General features: G+C 32.8%; 1 protein-coding gene across 1 annotated transcript; it reads left to right on the top strand.

Annotated features, from left to right (window-relative positions):
• Positions 1-351: 351 nt before the first annotated feature.
• Positions 352-15,313, top strand: LOC134235198 (uncharacterized). The gene is made up of 7 exons (XM_062717325.1): positions 352-370; positions 3,635-3,702; positions 4,095-4,308; positions 4,820-4,939; positions 8,586-8,715; positions 10,149-10,300; positions 15,191-15,313. Exons 2-7 carry the CDS (start codon positions 3,652-3,654, stop codon positions 15,238-15,240), a joined length of 717 nt encoding a protein of 238 aa, XP_062573309.1. The 5' UTR covers positions 352-370; positions 3,635-3,651; the 3' UTR covers positions 15,241-15,313.
• Positions 15,314-16,527: the final 1,214 nt, after the last annotated feature.

Raw genomic sequence — 16,527 nt, 5'->3', positions numbered from 1 at the left:
GTAAAAGGGCTTGCCATACACTCGTGCACAAATGGTATTACATAGTTTGATCTTAAATTGAAAAGGTAAACATTTATGTGTAGGTATAATAAGAAACAGGGGATTTCCTTTTAAATACCGGTACTTGTCCGTGTTGTCTGTAAGGCAGCTAGGGCTCATAACACAGATTAAATTGCTTTATCACTTTAAATATTCCGTCTGTATAAAACGTTATATAGATCCATTTGATTCGATCCTCAAATGATTTAAAAACATTATTACCAGGATACATCTGATTGAAACGATATATGTGCAGGATTCAGCTCGTTCAATCGTACTCGATTGATAGCATGAATAAATATCACGAGATTCCCGCCTTTAGAGAAAGCCGGTAAGTTGAATGTATTGATTGTATATTGTTGACCCCCTCTCAAAAATTTTTCACTCATATGGAGACGTCACCACTTGCCAGTGGAGAGCTAAAAACTTTCTCCTTTACTCGGCACTAAGGTATATAGTGCCTGGTATACTTCCTTGAGCAGTGAGGATTTTTTTTTCGTGCCAACACTCACGCGGTACGACACGGTACCTCGTTTTATACGGTTTCAACCGAAGGACCGGTCTCCAAGTCCCACAATGGGATTAGACTGCTGTTTAATTGTATAACTATTGTAGAAAGAGACTGTCGTAAATAGGAGAAAGGAAAAAAAAACCGGAGACCTAGGAGATACAGGCATATAAGAGGAAGAGAGAGAGGGGGGTGTACATGTATATGTATTATCCTTTTATCCTATTGTACTTGAAAGAATGTTAGTTTGGTAGCCGATTAGTGAATTAAATTAGTTATTAATTCCTTATTTTGTATTCTTACGTTCAATATAATATACTAAACTAATTATTCAAAAGCTATGGTACACAAAAGGAGTGGGAAACATTATTTGGCTTTTGACATTTTTATGAGAATCAGTAGTGGTCAATAACCCATTGCTTTCCTTAAATCAGAGAAGTAAGTTTAACTTACTTTTTAAAAATAAAAACCTTAAACTTTTGGCCATAACTTTTGAAGTATTAAATCTTAGGCATTCTACTTCAAATATGTAACCCTTGTAACAAGACCTTTCTTTAGAAACCAACAACATTGATCCTTTGATCTTGACCTTGATGTTTGACCTATACCATCCTCACAATGTCAAGGGTTTGTGTTTGTGTGGAGTTCGAGAAATCACAAACCCTTGACATTGTGAGGATGGACCTATACTTGCAAAAAACTTTAACCTTGAACCATAATTTGAATACTTATAGGTATTGTTAGGGCTTTTATATTTCAAAATTGTATTACTTGTGAGAAGGCCTTACTCTGGGTACTAACATACATGTATGTGATTTGCATTTGAGAATGTTTAACCTTCGCCATTGTTTCACAAACACATCTTGTAAATGCTGTTATTTAAATAGGTCTAACATTTCCTGATTATATTCCTATTTCGAACCTTTCTCAATAAATCGATTGCAACTTTATAAACAAGCAAATTCAAGGAATTGTGGTCCCCCGCTTTCGGTGTCTTTGTGGGTGAGATGTCATTTTTAATGACCAGTGGCGGATTTAAGGGGGGGGGGGCGCACCCGCCCCCCCCCCCCTAAAATTGTCAAAGTTAGCGGTTAGCGTGAACATAGTTTTGTCGAAAAAATGTTTAAATTGTCTACTCGGTAGACCTCATTTTTACCCTACAAAACCTCTAGAATCCAAGAGCTTCTGGGGGCTTTGCTCCCTGGGCCCCCACTAGGGCTTTGCCCTGGACCCACTGGGGGCCTCAAGGCGGCCCCCAGACCCCCTGCCTAAGTCTTGCGCCCCCCTAACTTTAATTCCTGGATCCGCCCCTGATGACATATTGTGTGTAATATGAACACCCTATCATATATCAGTTATTTAGAAATCATCACTGAACTCCAAGGTCAAGGTCAAAGGGTTAAAGTTTTTGGTATCCAATGAACAGTTTTCTCACAAGGATTACATATGTGAAGTATGAAAGCTTTAGCCCTTACCATTCGAAAGTTATGGTAAAGGTTGAAGTTTTTTCCATTAGTGCGAAAAATTTCCAAGGTCAAGGTCAAAAGGTCAAGGTTGTTGATATGAAATGAAAGGTCTTGTCACAAAGAATACATAAGTGAAATATGAAAGTCCTAGTATCACAGACGAATGAGATTTAATGTCCCCTCACTTTCGCGAAAACGGGGGACAATAATTCTATGTGCACTCCAATAATTGGTTCCTGCAAGGCTATTGTATATTATAAATAGTGTCTATGAACTACAACGTTTTATTACGTAAAGAGGTCTCTCTTATAATGTACAGTAGGGTATTTTTTTGTGGAGCGATTATTTTGGGTTTTTTACGATTTTTTTCTTATTGTACACATGATGAATAAGTGTAACAGATATAATTTTTGGAGAAAAATGCCCAATAAGCCCCAGGGTTAAATATTGGGGGGGGGTGTTATGTCCACAAGTACCTGTGATTTAGGCAAGTTAATGTAGCAGAAAAAAATCGTTGACATACTGACGTTTGCCTAGTTTCGTCCAGTTGATCTTAGTACCACGTGTATTATACGTGTATAATATGTAGTTCATTGCTCAGTCTGTTTAAGAGACACCGTAATGCATAAAGGGGATGGAAAATTGACAAATGTAGAAATTTTGCATGAACCATGTAAATTTTGTTCCATTCCTAAAAGCATTAGGTTTCAGAACATTACAGGTTTTAGATTCTAAAATTTTTATTATTATGGAGAAAAATAAAAGTAAAAATAATTCCAGTATCCTCCATAAAGAAAATATTGCAAAATACCTAAGGTATTTCTTCCTCCCTATTGTATGCGTGCGCAGAAAAGTTGAATAAGTTTCCATAGTAACTGTAACGGTCTCAAGTATCCACGAATGAAAGTAAGTAGACCAAAAATTTTGGTGTTATTATTTTAAAAAGTTGTCTGAACATATTTCTCACCTTTGGCATGCTCCAGTTGAATGTTGTTTACAAGTTTGAGCTAAAAATAAAAGTGGTGTGACCTTGACATACACGAAACAACCAAACGGTATATACAACCCTAGTTTTTCCGGCACTTGTATTGTACAGTCTTTTCTTAAGGAATCACTGTCTAGTTAGTATTGTATGCCAGGGCATCAACGATAGTGGGAAACATGGGTTAGATTTTTAAAATGTAGACATAGATTTAAATTACACGAAGACTCCCATGTCAATTCTAATGGTCCTCGCCAACTGACCTCAAACACAAAGGTAGCCACACGAGATTTACATGCATGTTTGGCCTCCTTAGCGTCAGACACAGAGACAGATGCGCGCGAGATTTGCATGCGTATTAGGCCTCCTTGGCTCCTGATCTATCGACCTTCCTAATTTACATTCCGGTAGAATTATCAAGAAATCAACTCCGTTAACTTTCAAAGAGTTATCACAGAGAAAAAAAAATTAGAAAAGGAAATATTTGCAGATTAATTGACATATCTTAGCTATATACATGTACTCATTATTTTCATAAGTTTTTCTCTGTATGCTACAAATATCTTAAAAGAAAGAAATGATTTTGACTCATTTTGCCCTTTTAACTGCCTTTTTTAATATGTACATCATGTATTTCAGACGTATGTTGAATTCTAATGATTACTCGACTGGTGGGTTTGGTGATAATGTGGTGTTGCGTCCTGGAGGTATAAATATTGTCATTTGGTTGCAGTCTGATAATATAATTATGTATATGTAATAAATGTATACTGTTTATCTTTATCAAAGTAAAAAATAATAACTTTGTTGAAAATTTAAAGCTTTACTGAAATGTTTCAAACGATATAGAACAGTACTGACCGTAGAGGTACTTTTTTGCGTGTTATTAATTTACTCTATGTACGCGGTCACAAGTTGTACGCGGAAATTTATCCCATCGTACTCAAAATACTTGCAGGGACTATAGTGAGAGTCTAAGAAATCCACGTAATTTTCAACCCGGGGATTAAAAAGAAATAGAGATTTCGCGGAATTATGACCCGGTTGAAAATAGTACGTCTACAGTATTATTAATGTACTTCTGGATCGGATATTGTAGACAACTGAATGCTGTGAAGCATCCATATCCTCAGCCGATGTGGTAGAATATTGTCCAGAAAATGAAAGGGATTGGAATCAAGCGGCTTTAAGAAAGAACTGTTCCTCCCTATCCCAAGACTGTAGTACCTCCTCTCTAGTCTATCACTGCGTTCCAAATCATTTCCTCAATGTCACAATAGAGGTGTGCGCGGTACCTAAATTCATCGTTAACGGTTTGTATACTGTAAAAACTATCGTAATAATTAAACTCAAGAAAATTTAAAGTAATGAATTGTGTATGTATGATTGTGTTTTCTTGTAACGTATACTGTAAAATACTCAATTTTTTGAGGTCAAATTTCGAGGTTTGATGAACACCTAGGGGTTAGTGGGGATTTGATTTCGTAAATTAAGGATTGTTATATAGCATAATATTTTACTTTTCGTGATGGACATGAATTCGAACGTCTCTTTATACTTAGAAATCAACGAAAAATAAACCCCTAAGAAATTTATTGATTTCACATGTTAATGTATTATTTTGAAAATTAAAAGCCGCAAACGCACTTGATCTTTGTTATTATGTTACATAATGTGTCGGTTAATATTAAACAGATAACGTTTTTTTCAAACTATATTTTCAATTTAGTATCTAGGCCTTAAAAGGAACAACTTTAAACATATAATATTTAAAAATCTCCGTGTTATTTTTTTAAATTTAAATCCACTCTTTATACTTAACAGGACGATGTACAGAGTACAACGAAGGTGGAGGCGTCATCCAGGCGAATCAGAATACAGACTGTGGTGTGTTTACAGAAAACACATGTCCTCTGAGATACAAGTCAACGGACACATATAAATGTAAGTAACCAACAGATAACGAAAATCCAGACATTTTTGTACCCCCGTTGAAAAGTGGGAGGGACTGGGTATATAGTTTTCAGGATGTTCGTTTGTCTAGCTCTATGTTTATACGTCTGTTACGCTTTGGCATACCAATCTCTTATAATTGCATCTCCTCTTATACCACTTAATGAAATTTAATGAAACTCTCACATACTTAAAGTATTTTTAACAAGATGTGTTTGTGAAACACTATGCGCCCGACGGCAACAAAGTTCAAAAAAATATTTTCAGAAGATAAGTCAAGGTCACAAGGTCATTGACCTTGGTGTCATTTGAAGAACAGTCAACTTCATTAGTGGAGTATGCACACCAAATGTGAAGTCTCTATCTGTCATGGTTCAAAAGTTATGGAGAAAGTTTGTAAAATCTATTTTTAGCATAAAGGTCACAGTCAAGGTCACAAGGTCATTGACCTTGGTGTCATTTGATAGAGCGTCATTGGTGGAGTATGCATATCAAATATAAAGTCTCCATCTCTCATTGTTCAAAAGTTATGGCGAAAATTCGAAAAAGCTTTTTTAGCAAATAGGTCACAGTCAAGGTCACAAGGTCATTGACCTTGGTACCATTTGAAAGAACTTCATTGGTGGAGTATGCATACCAAATATGAAGTCTCTATCTTTCATGGTTCAAAAGTTATGGCGAAGGTTAAAGTTGACAACAGACAGACAGACAAACAGATAAACAGACAAACAGACAGGACAAAAACAATATACGCCTCGGAGCTATCGATCCGGGCGCATGAAAAAGAAGATCGACATTTTCACGGTTAACTACACTCTAATTGAGGCCTCAAATGAGCTTCTCTGATCGAAATTCATCCGTTGTCTGTAAGTATTTTCTTACGACTTTATTTAGTAAATAAATACTATTTTTAGTATTTTTTTTTACTAAAATAAGTGTTTACTTTTTACTAAGTATTTGTATGCTTCGCATCGATCAGAAATTGAAAATCAATTTTTGTATACCTGAAAGTGTAGGCTATTTTTATGCCTTTTTCGCCTATGTTTTTTTTTTCATATAAAATTCCTTTTTACTTTGCCGTAAATTTCGTTTTTTAAGTTTCAGCCATAGGCGATTGGTCAAGGGTACTGTATATTTTCTATATAATGTACCGTATAAGTGGAAATTTTAGCGAGACGCAAATTTAGCGATTTCTACCCAAAATCTGGTATTTTATTTTTAGCGAGAAGTAATTTCAGCGATTTTAAAATGCTAATTAAAGAATCTATTACAATTAACAAGCAATTAATATTTAGCGATATTCAATTTTAGCGATGTCAGCACCCTCGCTAATAATGCCAAAATTAAATCCTCGCTAGAAATTCTACTTATACGGTATTGTCGAGGAAATTTGAACTATACTCGTAATATTTTTTTTTCAGTCCGCAGTGTTAATTTTTAGTTTTTTGTAAACTTCTCTGCTTCATATACACTAGAAAGTCACGGAAATTTGATTTTATGCACGCTTTAAAAATGACATATCCCAAAATACTGTTTCTTTTAATTATACAGTGGGATATGCCATTTTTAAAGCGTGCATAAAATAAAATTTCTTTGACATTCTAGGTTATATGAAGAAAATAGAAAATATAATATTATACAGTATCCTTGACCCAAACGTCTATGGTTTCAGCTTATAAAAGTCGGTAGAAGAGTTTTAAAACAATTAATGAATGATTAGAATTTTGGCTTTGAGTCATAACCCTCTCAGTGTTTTTTGTCGGTGAATTGTCCTTGCCTTTGGCTTTTATCTGTTTATAACCAGGGCGGAATTTTTATGCACAAACATGACTAATTTAATCAAAGTACTGAAAGTACTGAAAAGCGGTTAGCATGCTTTCATCTTATATGTGCCGAAAAAAAGTGCATGAAATGATATTTAAGTATGCATATCTTTGTCCAATGCCATCAGAGAAAAAAAAACAGACATTCTGTTTCTGTAATACTTTTTATTACTGTTTATTAGACAGCGAAGAAAAGAGAAGAAAACAAACGTTTCATTGTGGAGGTAATCCTATTGTTTTCGTAAAAACGTTACAAAAAGTGTAAACCTTACAGAAATATTCGGTGTTTTTATAACAGCGTTTTTCAGGTATTACTTAACTTAATAAATGGTGTTTCTTAATACTTTGGCAAGGAAAATCAAACTCAATCGAGAGATTTGCTGATGTTTTTGCAGTCTGTAATAACCTTCAACCTGCTGTATAATTAACCGTATCGTTCAACTTTCAAAAATAAACTAACAGTTGCTATAAATCGCGATCGCACGATGTACATGTAATAAGGACCAAATTCTCAGTTCTTTGAAGTTAGTGTTCTAAGTATTGTCAATGCTTTGGTAAATATTAATAAGAATTCGATATAATCGTTATAATAGCCACTCTTCGTACACAGCATATTGTCAATTTCTCACCAGGGGGCGTATTACGCCAACAGTATACAAATCATAGGAAGCACTTTGCTGAAGTTACCGTTGTCGATAGGTAGCGCCTTGTGAAATTTTCCGGTTTTGGTTGCAGAAGGATAAGGTTACGTGCCATAAAGCGATGTCGATAGGTAGCGCCTTATGGAAGTTTCCGGTTTTTTGGAGCCCATGCCATAAAGCGGTTAGCTAGCTAACCGCTTAAAAAGCCCTGATAAATGTTTTAGAAGTAAACATATTAGTATGACCTGTATTAAAAATGGAAATATTTTTTGTACTAATATTATAAAGGTTAATTGGACAATCTTGTAATATTTAAAAAAAAAATTTACATTAGATTCTGATAAGCTATTGCATTCATGGTTCAATTTGTGTTCGTTAATAATATTATCATAATCTCTCACGAGATGGTGTATTACGCCTCGTTACAACACCTCTGTTAATGTCTAGATACCAAGATTCATGGCAAACTTACGGTACCATTTACCTGTTGCATAATAAACTTGCATTAAATCAAAGTTCATTCAATTTTATGAAAATTTATAACAGATATAGCTTTTCCGCGGCCGTATCTTACAAGGGATTATATCTCGGTAGGATATTGAGAACATTCAATTTACAAAATTTAATACTGATATATATACATGATTTAGTTCTTATAGACAACAGACTTGCAGCATTGACACATTAAACAGAAATGTAAGGGTGTTTATCTTCTTATTGGCCACTTTAAACATTAAAAAAAAATCATTTGACTTCGTACTTCTTTTAGACATTGTCAGAGGTATTAGTGGAACGATAACTCTGGGTAGAGATTGAAATTCAGTATCAGTTAGTCCGAAAAATCTTACGTTTTCCTGATTTTTTCATACGATTTTGATATTTTGCATGCCAGGAAAACCGTAAAAACCCAGGAAAACGTCAGATTTTTCGGACTAAGTGTCAGCAAGAATGAAGTACATACGTACCACTTCTTCTATGATAAGTGCACTGTGGGCACAAAATGATGAAGTAATGCAATTTTTATCATAAATTTGTTATCAGTAAATAAAAAACCCAAAATAAATAATTTTGAGTAGTTTTTTTATTTATATGTCCAAATATCCGTTTACCAGATATACACAGATAAAGAAAAATACTTTCAATATTTTATAATAACCTTTTGCATTTTTGTAGATCGTGATTGCTATCAACTTGTGGTCAGGTCTACTGGCCAGTCTAGCACAGAAGAAAGGAATCTAATTCTTACCAGTAGCTTGAGTTATTCAATATCCTCTACCACTGTACCAATAACGACAAGTGTTAGGTTTGTATTGATTTGATAAAAGACAAAACACCTAAACAGATCTAGAAAAGTTGTCTGGCGCCCGTCCGTCTGTTCATCATCTGTTTTCGACTTCTTCTCAAACACCACTGGGCACAACAAAACTTGCGAAACTTTGTACTAAAAATTCAAGTTTGTTTAAAAAAAGCTATTCCTTATTTCAAAGGGAGGTACATGTACATGTTATGAGGAAATTTAATACCATGTTTCCAAAATCTAGCTTCTCACGGAATATCAACCAATTTGCAAGGAAATATAAAACTTGTACATAAGCTTCGGTAAATAGTGGAGAATGATAAATTTTAAATAATGGCCCAGAAAGGTGGTGGGTACCACAAGGGTTCTTTTAAAAGCAATGTCTAAAGGAAAAATCTTTTAGAATGTTCTTCCTAAGAACAGCAAAGCCCATTTGCCCGTCTGTATGTTGGAGAATTTTACACTCATACTGAGATGGTACCGCTTGTCTTCGGAGTGCTTACATGGCACTTATGTCCTTGAGCAGTGAGGGATCTTTTTCGTGCATGCACCCAGTGAATATAAGGGGAACTATGTTCTTATGAAGAACAGCAGAGTCATAGTAATTTCTTCTTGATTATTGGGGCTTTTACCTATTTGGTATATACATGTAGCTAATTTCTCTATCTGAAATGTGACACAAAATTTTTGTTTTTTGGTTTGTTCAACCGTGTCGAGTTTGCTTAACTGCTGCAAATTCTTAGAACTTTGAAGAGTGATAGTTTTTAATTATTAAATATTGTGCACTTAAGGTGTTTCCACCCTCACAATTTTAATGGTTCAAAGTACAAAAAAATGCATACATTTTCATTTAATATAGTATATTACTTTAAATTTCCCAATTATAGCAAAAAATGTATAGGTCACCATATTATTTAAGATGCGAAACATAAATAAACAGAAGTGTATGTCAACAAACCAAATCGCACATTTTTTTGTAAACAGTATTATGAAAAATATATAAAAACTTGTTAAAATGTATAATTCTGATGCTGAATGTTCCTAAATACGTCCTACTAATAAGATACTTTTGAATTGTGAATATCAGGGAAACTGTTTTACAATGAAGCAAATGCTTGAATGAAGAGACCGTAAAAAGGGTTATTGTACTTATCAACATATTTTAAAGATCGAATAATTGATTAAATAAAGAAAATATGCATTTTAAAAATTCTTTTACTTAACAATATTTATCATCACACCTAATGTAAAGCATTCTTCCAAAAGATATTCTTCTATTAGGTATAAACTTAAACTAGTTACAGTTTTTGCAAAAACCTATGAAATCACAGGAGGGTGGAATTACCTTAAAGCTTTTTTTGCACACTGTAAGCAAAATTGGCATATCCTTAATATGCAATAATCAGAATTGCAATTTTTTTGGTTTAATTTTTTTTCAGATTTGTCAACAACGAAAGGGATATACGTTTACCTCTTGCTTCGGGAATTGTTTTCTCTTTAGTTTTGATTGCTCTAATCATGATTGCCATAGTTTTGTGTGTTCGGCGGGGTATGTGTCGAAAAACATTTAAGAAACAGAGGAATAGATCAGGTATGGAAAAAATTCTGAAATACTTGTTTTTTATAAAACGATATTCTTTGATATACGTGTAGAATGACTTGTGTTTATTTTCACGATGATGAATCGAAGTATTAATTATTCAAAGAATGAACGTCACTTTTCGATGGGAGATGAGAATCACGTCAGATTTAGATGTAACATTTAGAAATCTGAAGAAAAAAACCCAGAAAACTTAACTTGAAATAGAACAGATCTTTAGCAGTAGGTGTTGGCACCTAAAAGAGTCCTAGCTTCTCAATGGCTCTAAGTGCCGAATAAGGTCTGCGGTCCTCTGTCGGAAGTGCTGGTGCCTCAAGTTCAAGTTCAAGTTCATTCAAGTTCACTCACACCAACATCAGTGGTACATGAGGTACAATGTATAAGGTACATGAGGTACAATGTATAAATTATTCATCATAATTGTAAGAAAAATAATAAATATAATTATGATACAATAGCATAAATGAGATGCATAACATATGTGCAAAGTATAGCAATAAACATACAATGAAAAAAGATTTAAAAAAAAGAAAAAGAAAAGAGGGTATGGTAACATTTAAATTATGGAGGACAGACGGTGTCGTTTATTTTAGATGTAAATATACAAAGGTTTTTTAAAGATTTTAAATTTGTCGTTGACATAATTTCACAAAACTTAAGTGTATTTGGCGTTTTACAATATCTGGGTTGTAAAAGATTCTTTCTGATACTATTCAGTGTTTTACATTCTAAAATGAAATGAAAATCGTCTGCTATTTGCCCTGTATTACACAATTTACAAACTCTTTCATCTAATGGAATATTTGACCATCTACCAGTTTCATTTGGGAGGTGGTGGTTTGAGGTTCTAAATTTTATTAATATTTTTTGGAGTTTACTAGGTAAAATACTTAGATATTTTTCACATCCAAAATCAATCTTAAAAATTCTGTAAATTTGACCTTTTGATGAATTTTTAATATCACTATGCCATTTTTGAATAAACTGATCTCTCAATCTTTGCTTCACCGCTGCAAGTATCCAATTTCTGTCAATGGAACTTTGTTCATACCCAATGTTAGAGAACCCACAAGAGGTTAAAATTTTATAAATGAAATCTACCCATGGGTTTTTGGACCTCCTTGAAAATATTGAGAATATAGATATTTATACAAAACACAGACTATTTTGTTTTCTGAAGAATTCGGGATAAACAATTTTAACCAGTACGAGATCATTTTTGTAAAAATAGTAATATACAATGGGAATCGCCCAGTCTCCCCATACACCATATACGAGGGCGTACTACTCTTTAAATGGAAAATATGTTTTTAAAAATTTTAAATGTACCCGTTCAATGATGTCAACGTTTTCATAACCCCAAAATACGCAGCCATAAGTCAAAATTGGAACAACAACTTTATCAAAAAGATCTAACTGACATTCAGAAGGTAAGTTAAATTGTCTTATCTTCCTTATTACACCATATTGCTTTCTGTGCTTGTTCACATAAATGTGTTTTGGCCTTACAAAATGAGCCTGAGTGTGAAAAATTATCCCAAGATACTTAAATTCTTTTACATTTTCAATTGCATTATCATTGTAATAAAATACCTTTTTTGACATTGGTCCTTTAGAAAACACTAGAATTTTTGTCTTACTAACATTAACATTGAGTTTCCATTGTGAACAATGCAAATAAAAAATCATCTAGAGCCTTTTGCAAATCCACATCTGTTTCAGCCATGATAACAGTATATATCGTCTGCATATAACAAAATGAAAAGCTTAAGATACACATATAATTCTTCTTCAATAGCATCAGTTATACTTTGTAAACCAATAAAACCTCTGTCAGAGAGAAACTCTTCCAGGTCATTAATATATAATGAAAATAAAAAAGGCGATAGATTTTCACCCTGGCGAACTCCAACGTTACAATTAAAGTAATCTGTGGTTGTACCATTCAAATTTATCATAGATTTAATTCCAATATACATATTTTTGATGAAGTTAAAACATTTGCCACTGACTCCACTCTTAAATAGCTTATGCCACAAATCTCCAAACCGTATCAAAAGCTTGTTTAAAGTCAACAAATGCGCAGAAAAGTTTCTTTTTTCTTTGAAAAAAAATCTGACATAAAAACTGTAAGGTAACTACTGTAAATGTATTACATTTGGCGTGTACGATATCTGGCGGAAATTCAATTTTCAACATATTAGCGTAGATTTGATTTAGCTCTGTCTGAATTTGCAAGTTATAAAAGTTAATGTACAAGACACTTAGCGATGTACTTGAATTAGCAGACTCTGCTTTCCGCCAAAATCGCTAAATAGAATACACCGCTAAATATAATACGTTTACAGTATATGATCTAAAGTTAAGTACCCTTTTCTAAACCCTGTTTTACTCTCATTAATTAAATTTACTTCTTCAGCAAATGTTTCTAATCGTGTACATAAAATACTTGTAAATAATTTTCCTAAACAGCTCAATAATGTTATGGGTCGATAATTTTCAGGTTGTGTTGGGTCACCTTTATTTTTATAAATGGGTTTCACAATGCCAATCAACCATTCATCCGGTACGGTACCTGAGTCAAATATTAAATTGAACAGTTTTCTGTAAACGGGTAGAAATATAGTAATTGTTGAAGTTATATGTTTATTAAACACTTTGTCAAAACCACATGCTTTGTTATTTTTAAGCTTTTTGACACTTTTCAGTATTTCTTCATCGCTGATAGCACAATTCAGGATATCAAATGAGAAATCATTTGAAAAATTTGTTACATCTTCCTGTTCATCTAAGTTATTAGGTGCAACATTACAATTATTATCGTCATTCATATCTTTCAAAAAATTATACATGTCATTTATATCGACAGCACATTTCTTATTTTTATCAGATCTATTCAAAATTTTCCAGTAATCTTTGGGATTTGTAGAATGCAAGTATTTGAGTTTTTTGGCAATTTTCTTTCTATCATTTTTGATGCTCTCATCCATTGTTTTCTTATACATTTTACTCATAACATTCAAATTACACTTATTTTCGGTCGATTTATTTCGATTATACATACGTTTAGCAAGATGAAACTTTTTTCTAGCGTTTCTACAGTCCCGATTAAACCATTGTTTATTACAATTATTATTAACCCCAGCCCTTCTATCTTTGTGATATCCAAATGTTTCTTTTGCTGCACTTAAGAACACGTCACATATATCACGTGTTACAAGGTTGATCTTTTCCTTTGTTACATGAGTATTATCACCGCCTAATTCATCAAGTTTACTTTCAATGTTATTTACCGCAAGTGTTTAAATATTACAACAGAACTCTGCTGATTTGTTAGGACACCATAATTTTACACCTGAGTGATTTACACCTGTGTCATTAAAATAACACTCTTACAACTATATAAAGATACTGATAAGGCATTATGTACATCAGAGTATAGATTACAAAATTCGACAACGTCAAAATCGATAAACAAATCAAAAATCTGCACACTGGCTAAAACATAATCTATAGTGCTGCTATTTTTACAAGTTAAGTCTCCCTTAAATTTGTTGTTGCCTACACGGCTATTTACAATATACATTTCATTATTCCTACAAAAATTAATTTATGTCCATAGTTATTTACCGTGGTGTCTTTAACAGTTCTTTCTAATGGTATATTACACTTTTCAAAGATCGTGGATCTTGTTAAAATATCAGAATACATGTTCTCATTACAATTGTTTTGGTTCAATACAAATTCATCATCAATATGAATAAAAATTATCTTTAAACAAACAAGGAAAGATAACCATCCTGTCGAAAAAGATAAAAATTACATATATATAATACAAAGAATAGATTCAAGTTCAAAGAAGGATACCTAGTGGAGAGGAGGTTTGGGACACATCAGAGGATCATAGTTAAAACATAAGGACATAAAGAAATTGTGTTCAAATTTTTCAAGAACAGTAAAGCCATAATGATTATAAATCATATTCGTACAGTAGTATAAATACAAATCTGTTCAAAACATGACCTTCGAGGTTAGGATTTGGCCACAACAGGATATCAAACTTATATCTGGGATGAAATTTTTTTTTATCTCGAATTAGACGTAAACTACATACAAGCAATCTAAAGACCAACAAGGCCAAAGTAGGTCATATGCATGAGATATTAAACATCCTCATATAGTTTAAATTCACGTTTGTAAAAATAAATTCAGCAGGATATAGGGCTGGGAGACAACAGGAAATTGATGTTATGCATAAACTGAGGAATACATTTAGAGATTTCTTCTCAAGAAAAAAGCCATGATTAGTCATTTTGATACCAAAGCATCTTCATTTTGTGAAGACCCAAGTTGCTTTGGAGCACCAATGGGCTCCATGGTTTGTCAAAGAAATGCATGTATATCGGAACATACTCAAATAGTGCATATTCAAGATTGTTCAATTAATGATCCCCTAGGAAGAACAGGGTTAGGTTACATATGTACGACCACTTGTTTATTGATTTTTTTTAAATAAGCTTATATCTTCTTTCGTGGGTCAAATGTTTAGATGATCGAAGATGCCCATCGGTTTCTTGATTATATTTATAGAAGGGTATGGCAATTCTAAATTATTTGTCAACGAAAAATTCCTTTGTTTAAATGTTTCGATTCAGAATTTGTTTGAATAAAAAAAAGACAATAACTACTGATAATTTACATAATCTATTGCATAAATACGAGGTTTTTTTTATTCTGTTCTAAGAAAAAGGTGCTTTGTTATTTGGGACTTAAATTCCTAAAACATTCCTGGATTTTTTATGGCAACAGTCCATGTAGTGCTAAATCAATGTTAAAGTGATGTCATCCCCTCTTTTAAGCAATTGATTTTTGATGTTACAGATACAGAAGAACATTCTGAATTGAAGAGAAGTAATACAGACGATGTTTGAACAATTTAACAAACATTGATTATAAAATGATATAGTAACGGGATCTTTGTTTACTGGTTTTTATATATATATATATATATATTTTTCCTAATTTTATCTTTGTACCAAATAGTATGCATAAATTTTATTATAATTTGCAATTTACATTAAAGAATATATATGACTTTAAGTTAAAAAATTATTTGCTTGTTATTGTTACAATACTATCAACATAGCTGTATTTTTTTTAAAGCGATAGTACATTATCGAATTATATTTTATATATTCATGACGCAATTGTGTACATTGTACGAAAAGAATTGTTACATGTATAATTACGGGCTATCGCATTTTGACCTCGAGGACAAATGATTGCTTTAATAAGTATGTCATTGATGTATCACTTGATTTTACACATCTGTTGGTCAAAAGAAATCATTTAAAAAATCCATTCTTTACGATTCCTTGTAATTGAAATCTTGGATCCCTCCTTGTAGCCCTGTTACAATGCGAAATGTACAATGGATGTAATAACAACGAAAAATGTAATAAACGAGGAGCCCGAACTTATTTCTGAGAACCTTGATATGAATAAATTGTCAGCCACTAAAGATTCTTGCATATCAAATAAATGGCATTGATTTTAAAAAGGGAAAAAACTTCAGGATTTTTTTTCATATATATTCCGATGAAAATCCTCATGGGGTGTTCCCCTCTGCTGCTATTGGAGTAAAACTTTTAACAAACTTGAATTAACACATCCTTAGTTTGCCTTCATATCAATTTACTGTTGTACATGAGAAGATTTTCAAAGAGTGTTCCTTTATTAAACTTCCTTTTGCAGTTCAATCCTACCCTCAGAAGGGAGAGAGTATTGAATGGTTGAGCAGATTAAATCCGAATTACTGGAGGAAGTTTCTGTATAACTTCTCCCAGCTCAATTCCATACACCAAAACATAAACTTATATGTATAAAGCATCCAAATCCTCCGGGCTGCAATGATTTTGCATAAATTGATTTGGATAATCGAGGTATTGTTGCAATTAAAAGATTTTTTTAAAACATTGATCTCCGTTTGTTTCTCCATCGCACAGGGGCTTTGATTTGATCAAAATTGAATTTACACAGCCAATTTTCTTTGTTGCATGTAATACTAGTATATAGATCTATATGTTGTCGTTATAACTAGTAATTAAGAAATCATTGCCTAGTTTCTACAGTATGGCAGAACATCAATTATATATAGATGTAACAATTTCAATTCTCAATTCAATTCTTTATTCGCTCAAAACCAGATCACTGGTACA

This window comes from Saccostrea cucullata, unplaced genomic scaffold (assembly GCF_032062105.1).
Source record: "Saccostrea cucullata isolate Sc308-1 unplaced genomic scaffold, CSIRO_AGI_Scuc_v1 ctg610, whole genome shotgun sequence".
Classification (NCBI taxonomy): domain Eukaryota; kingdom Metazoa; phylum Mollusca; class Bivalvia; order Ostreida; family Ostreidae; genus Saccostrea; species Saccostrea cuccullata.
This window is presented reverse-complemented; position numbering and strand designations above follow the sequence as displayed.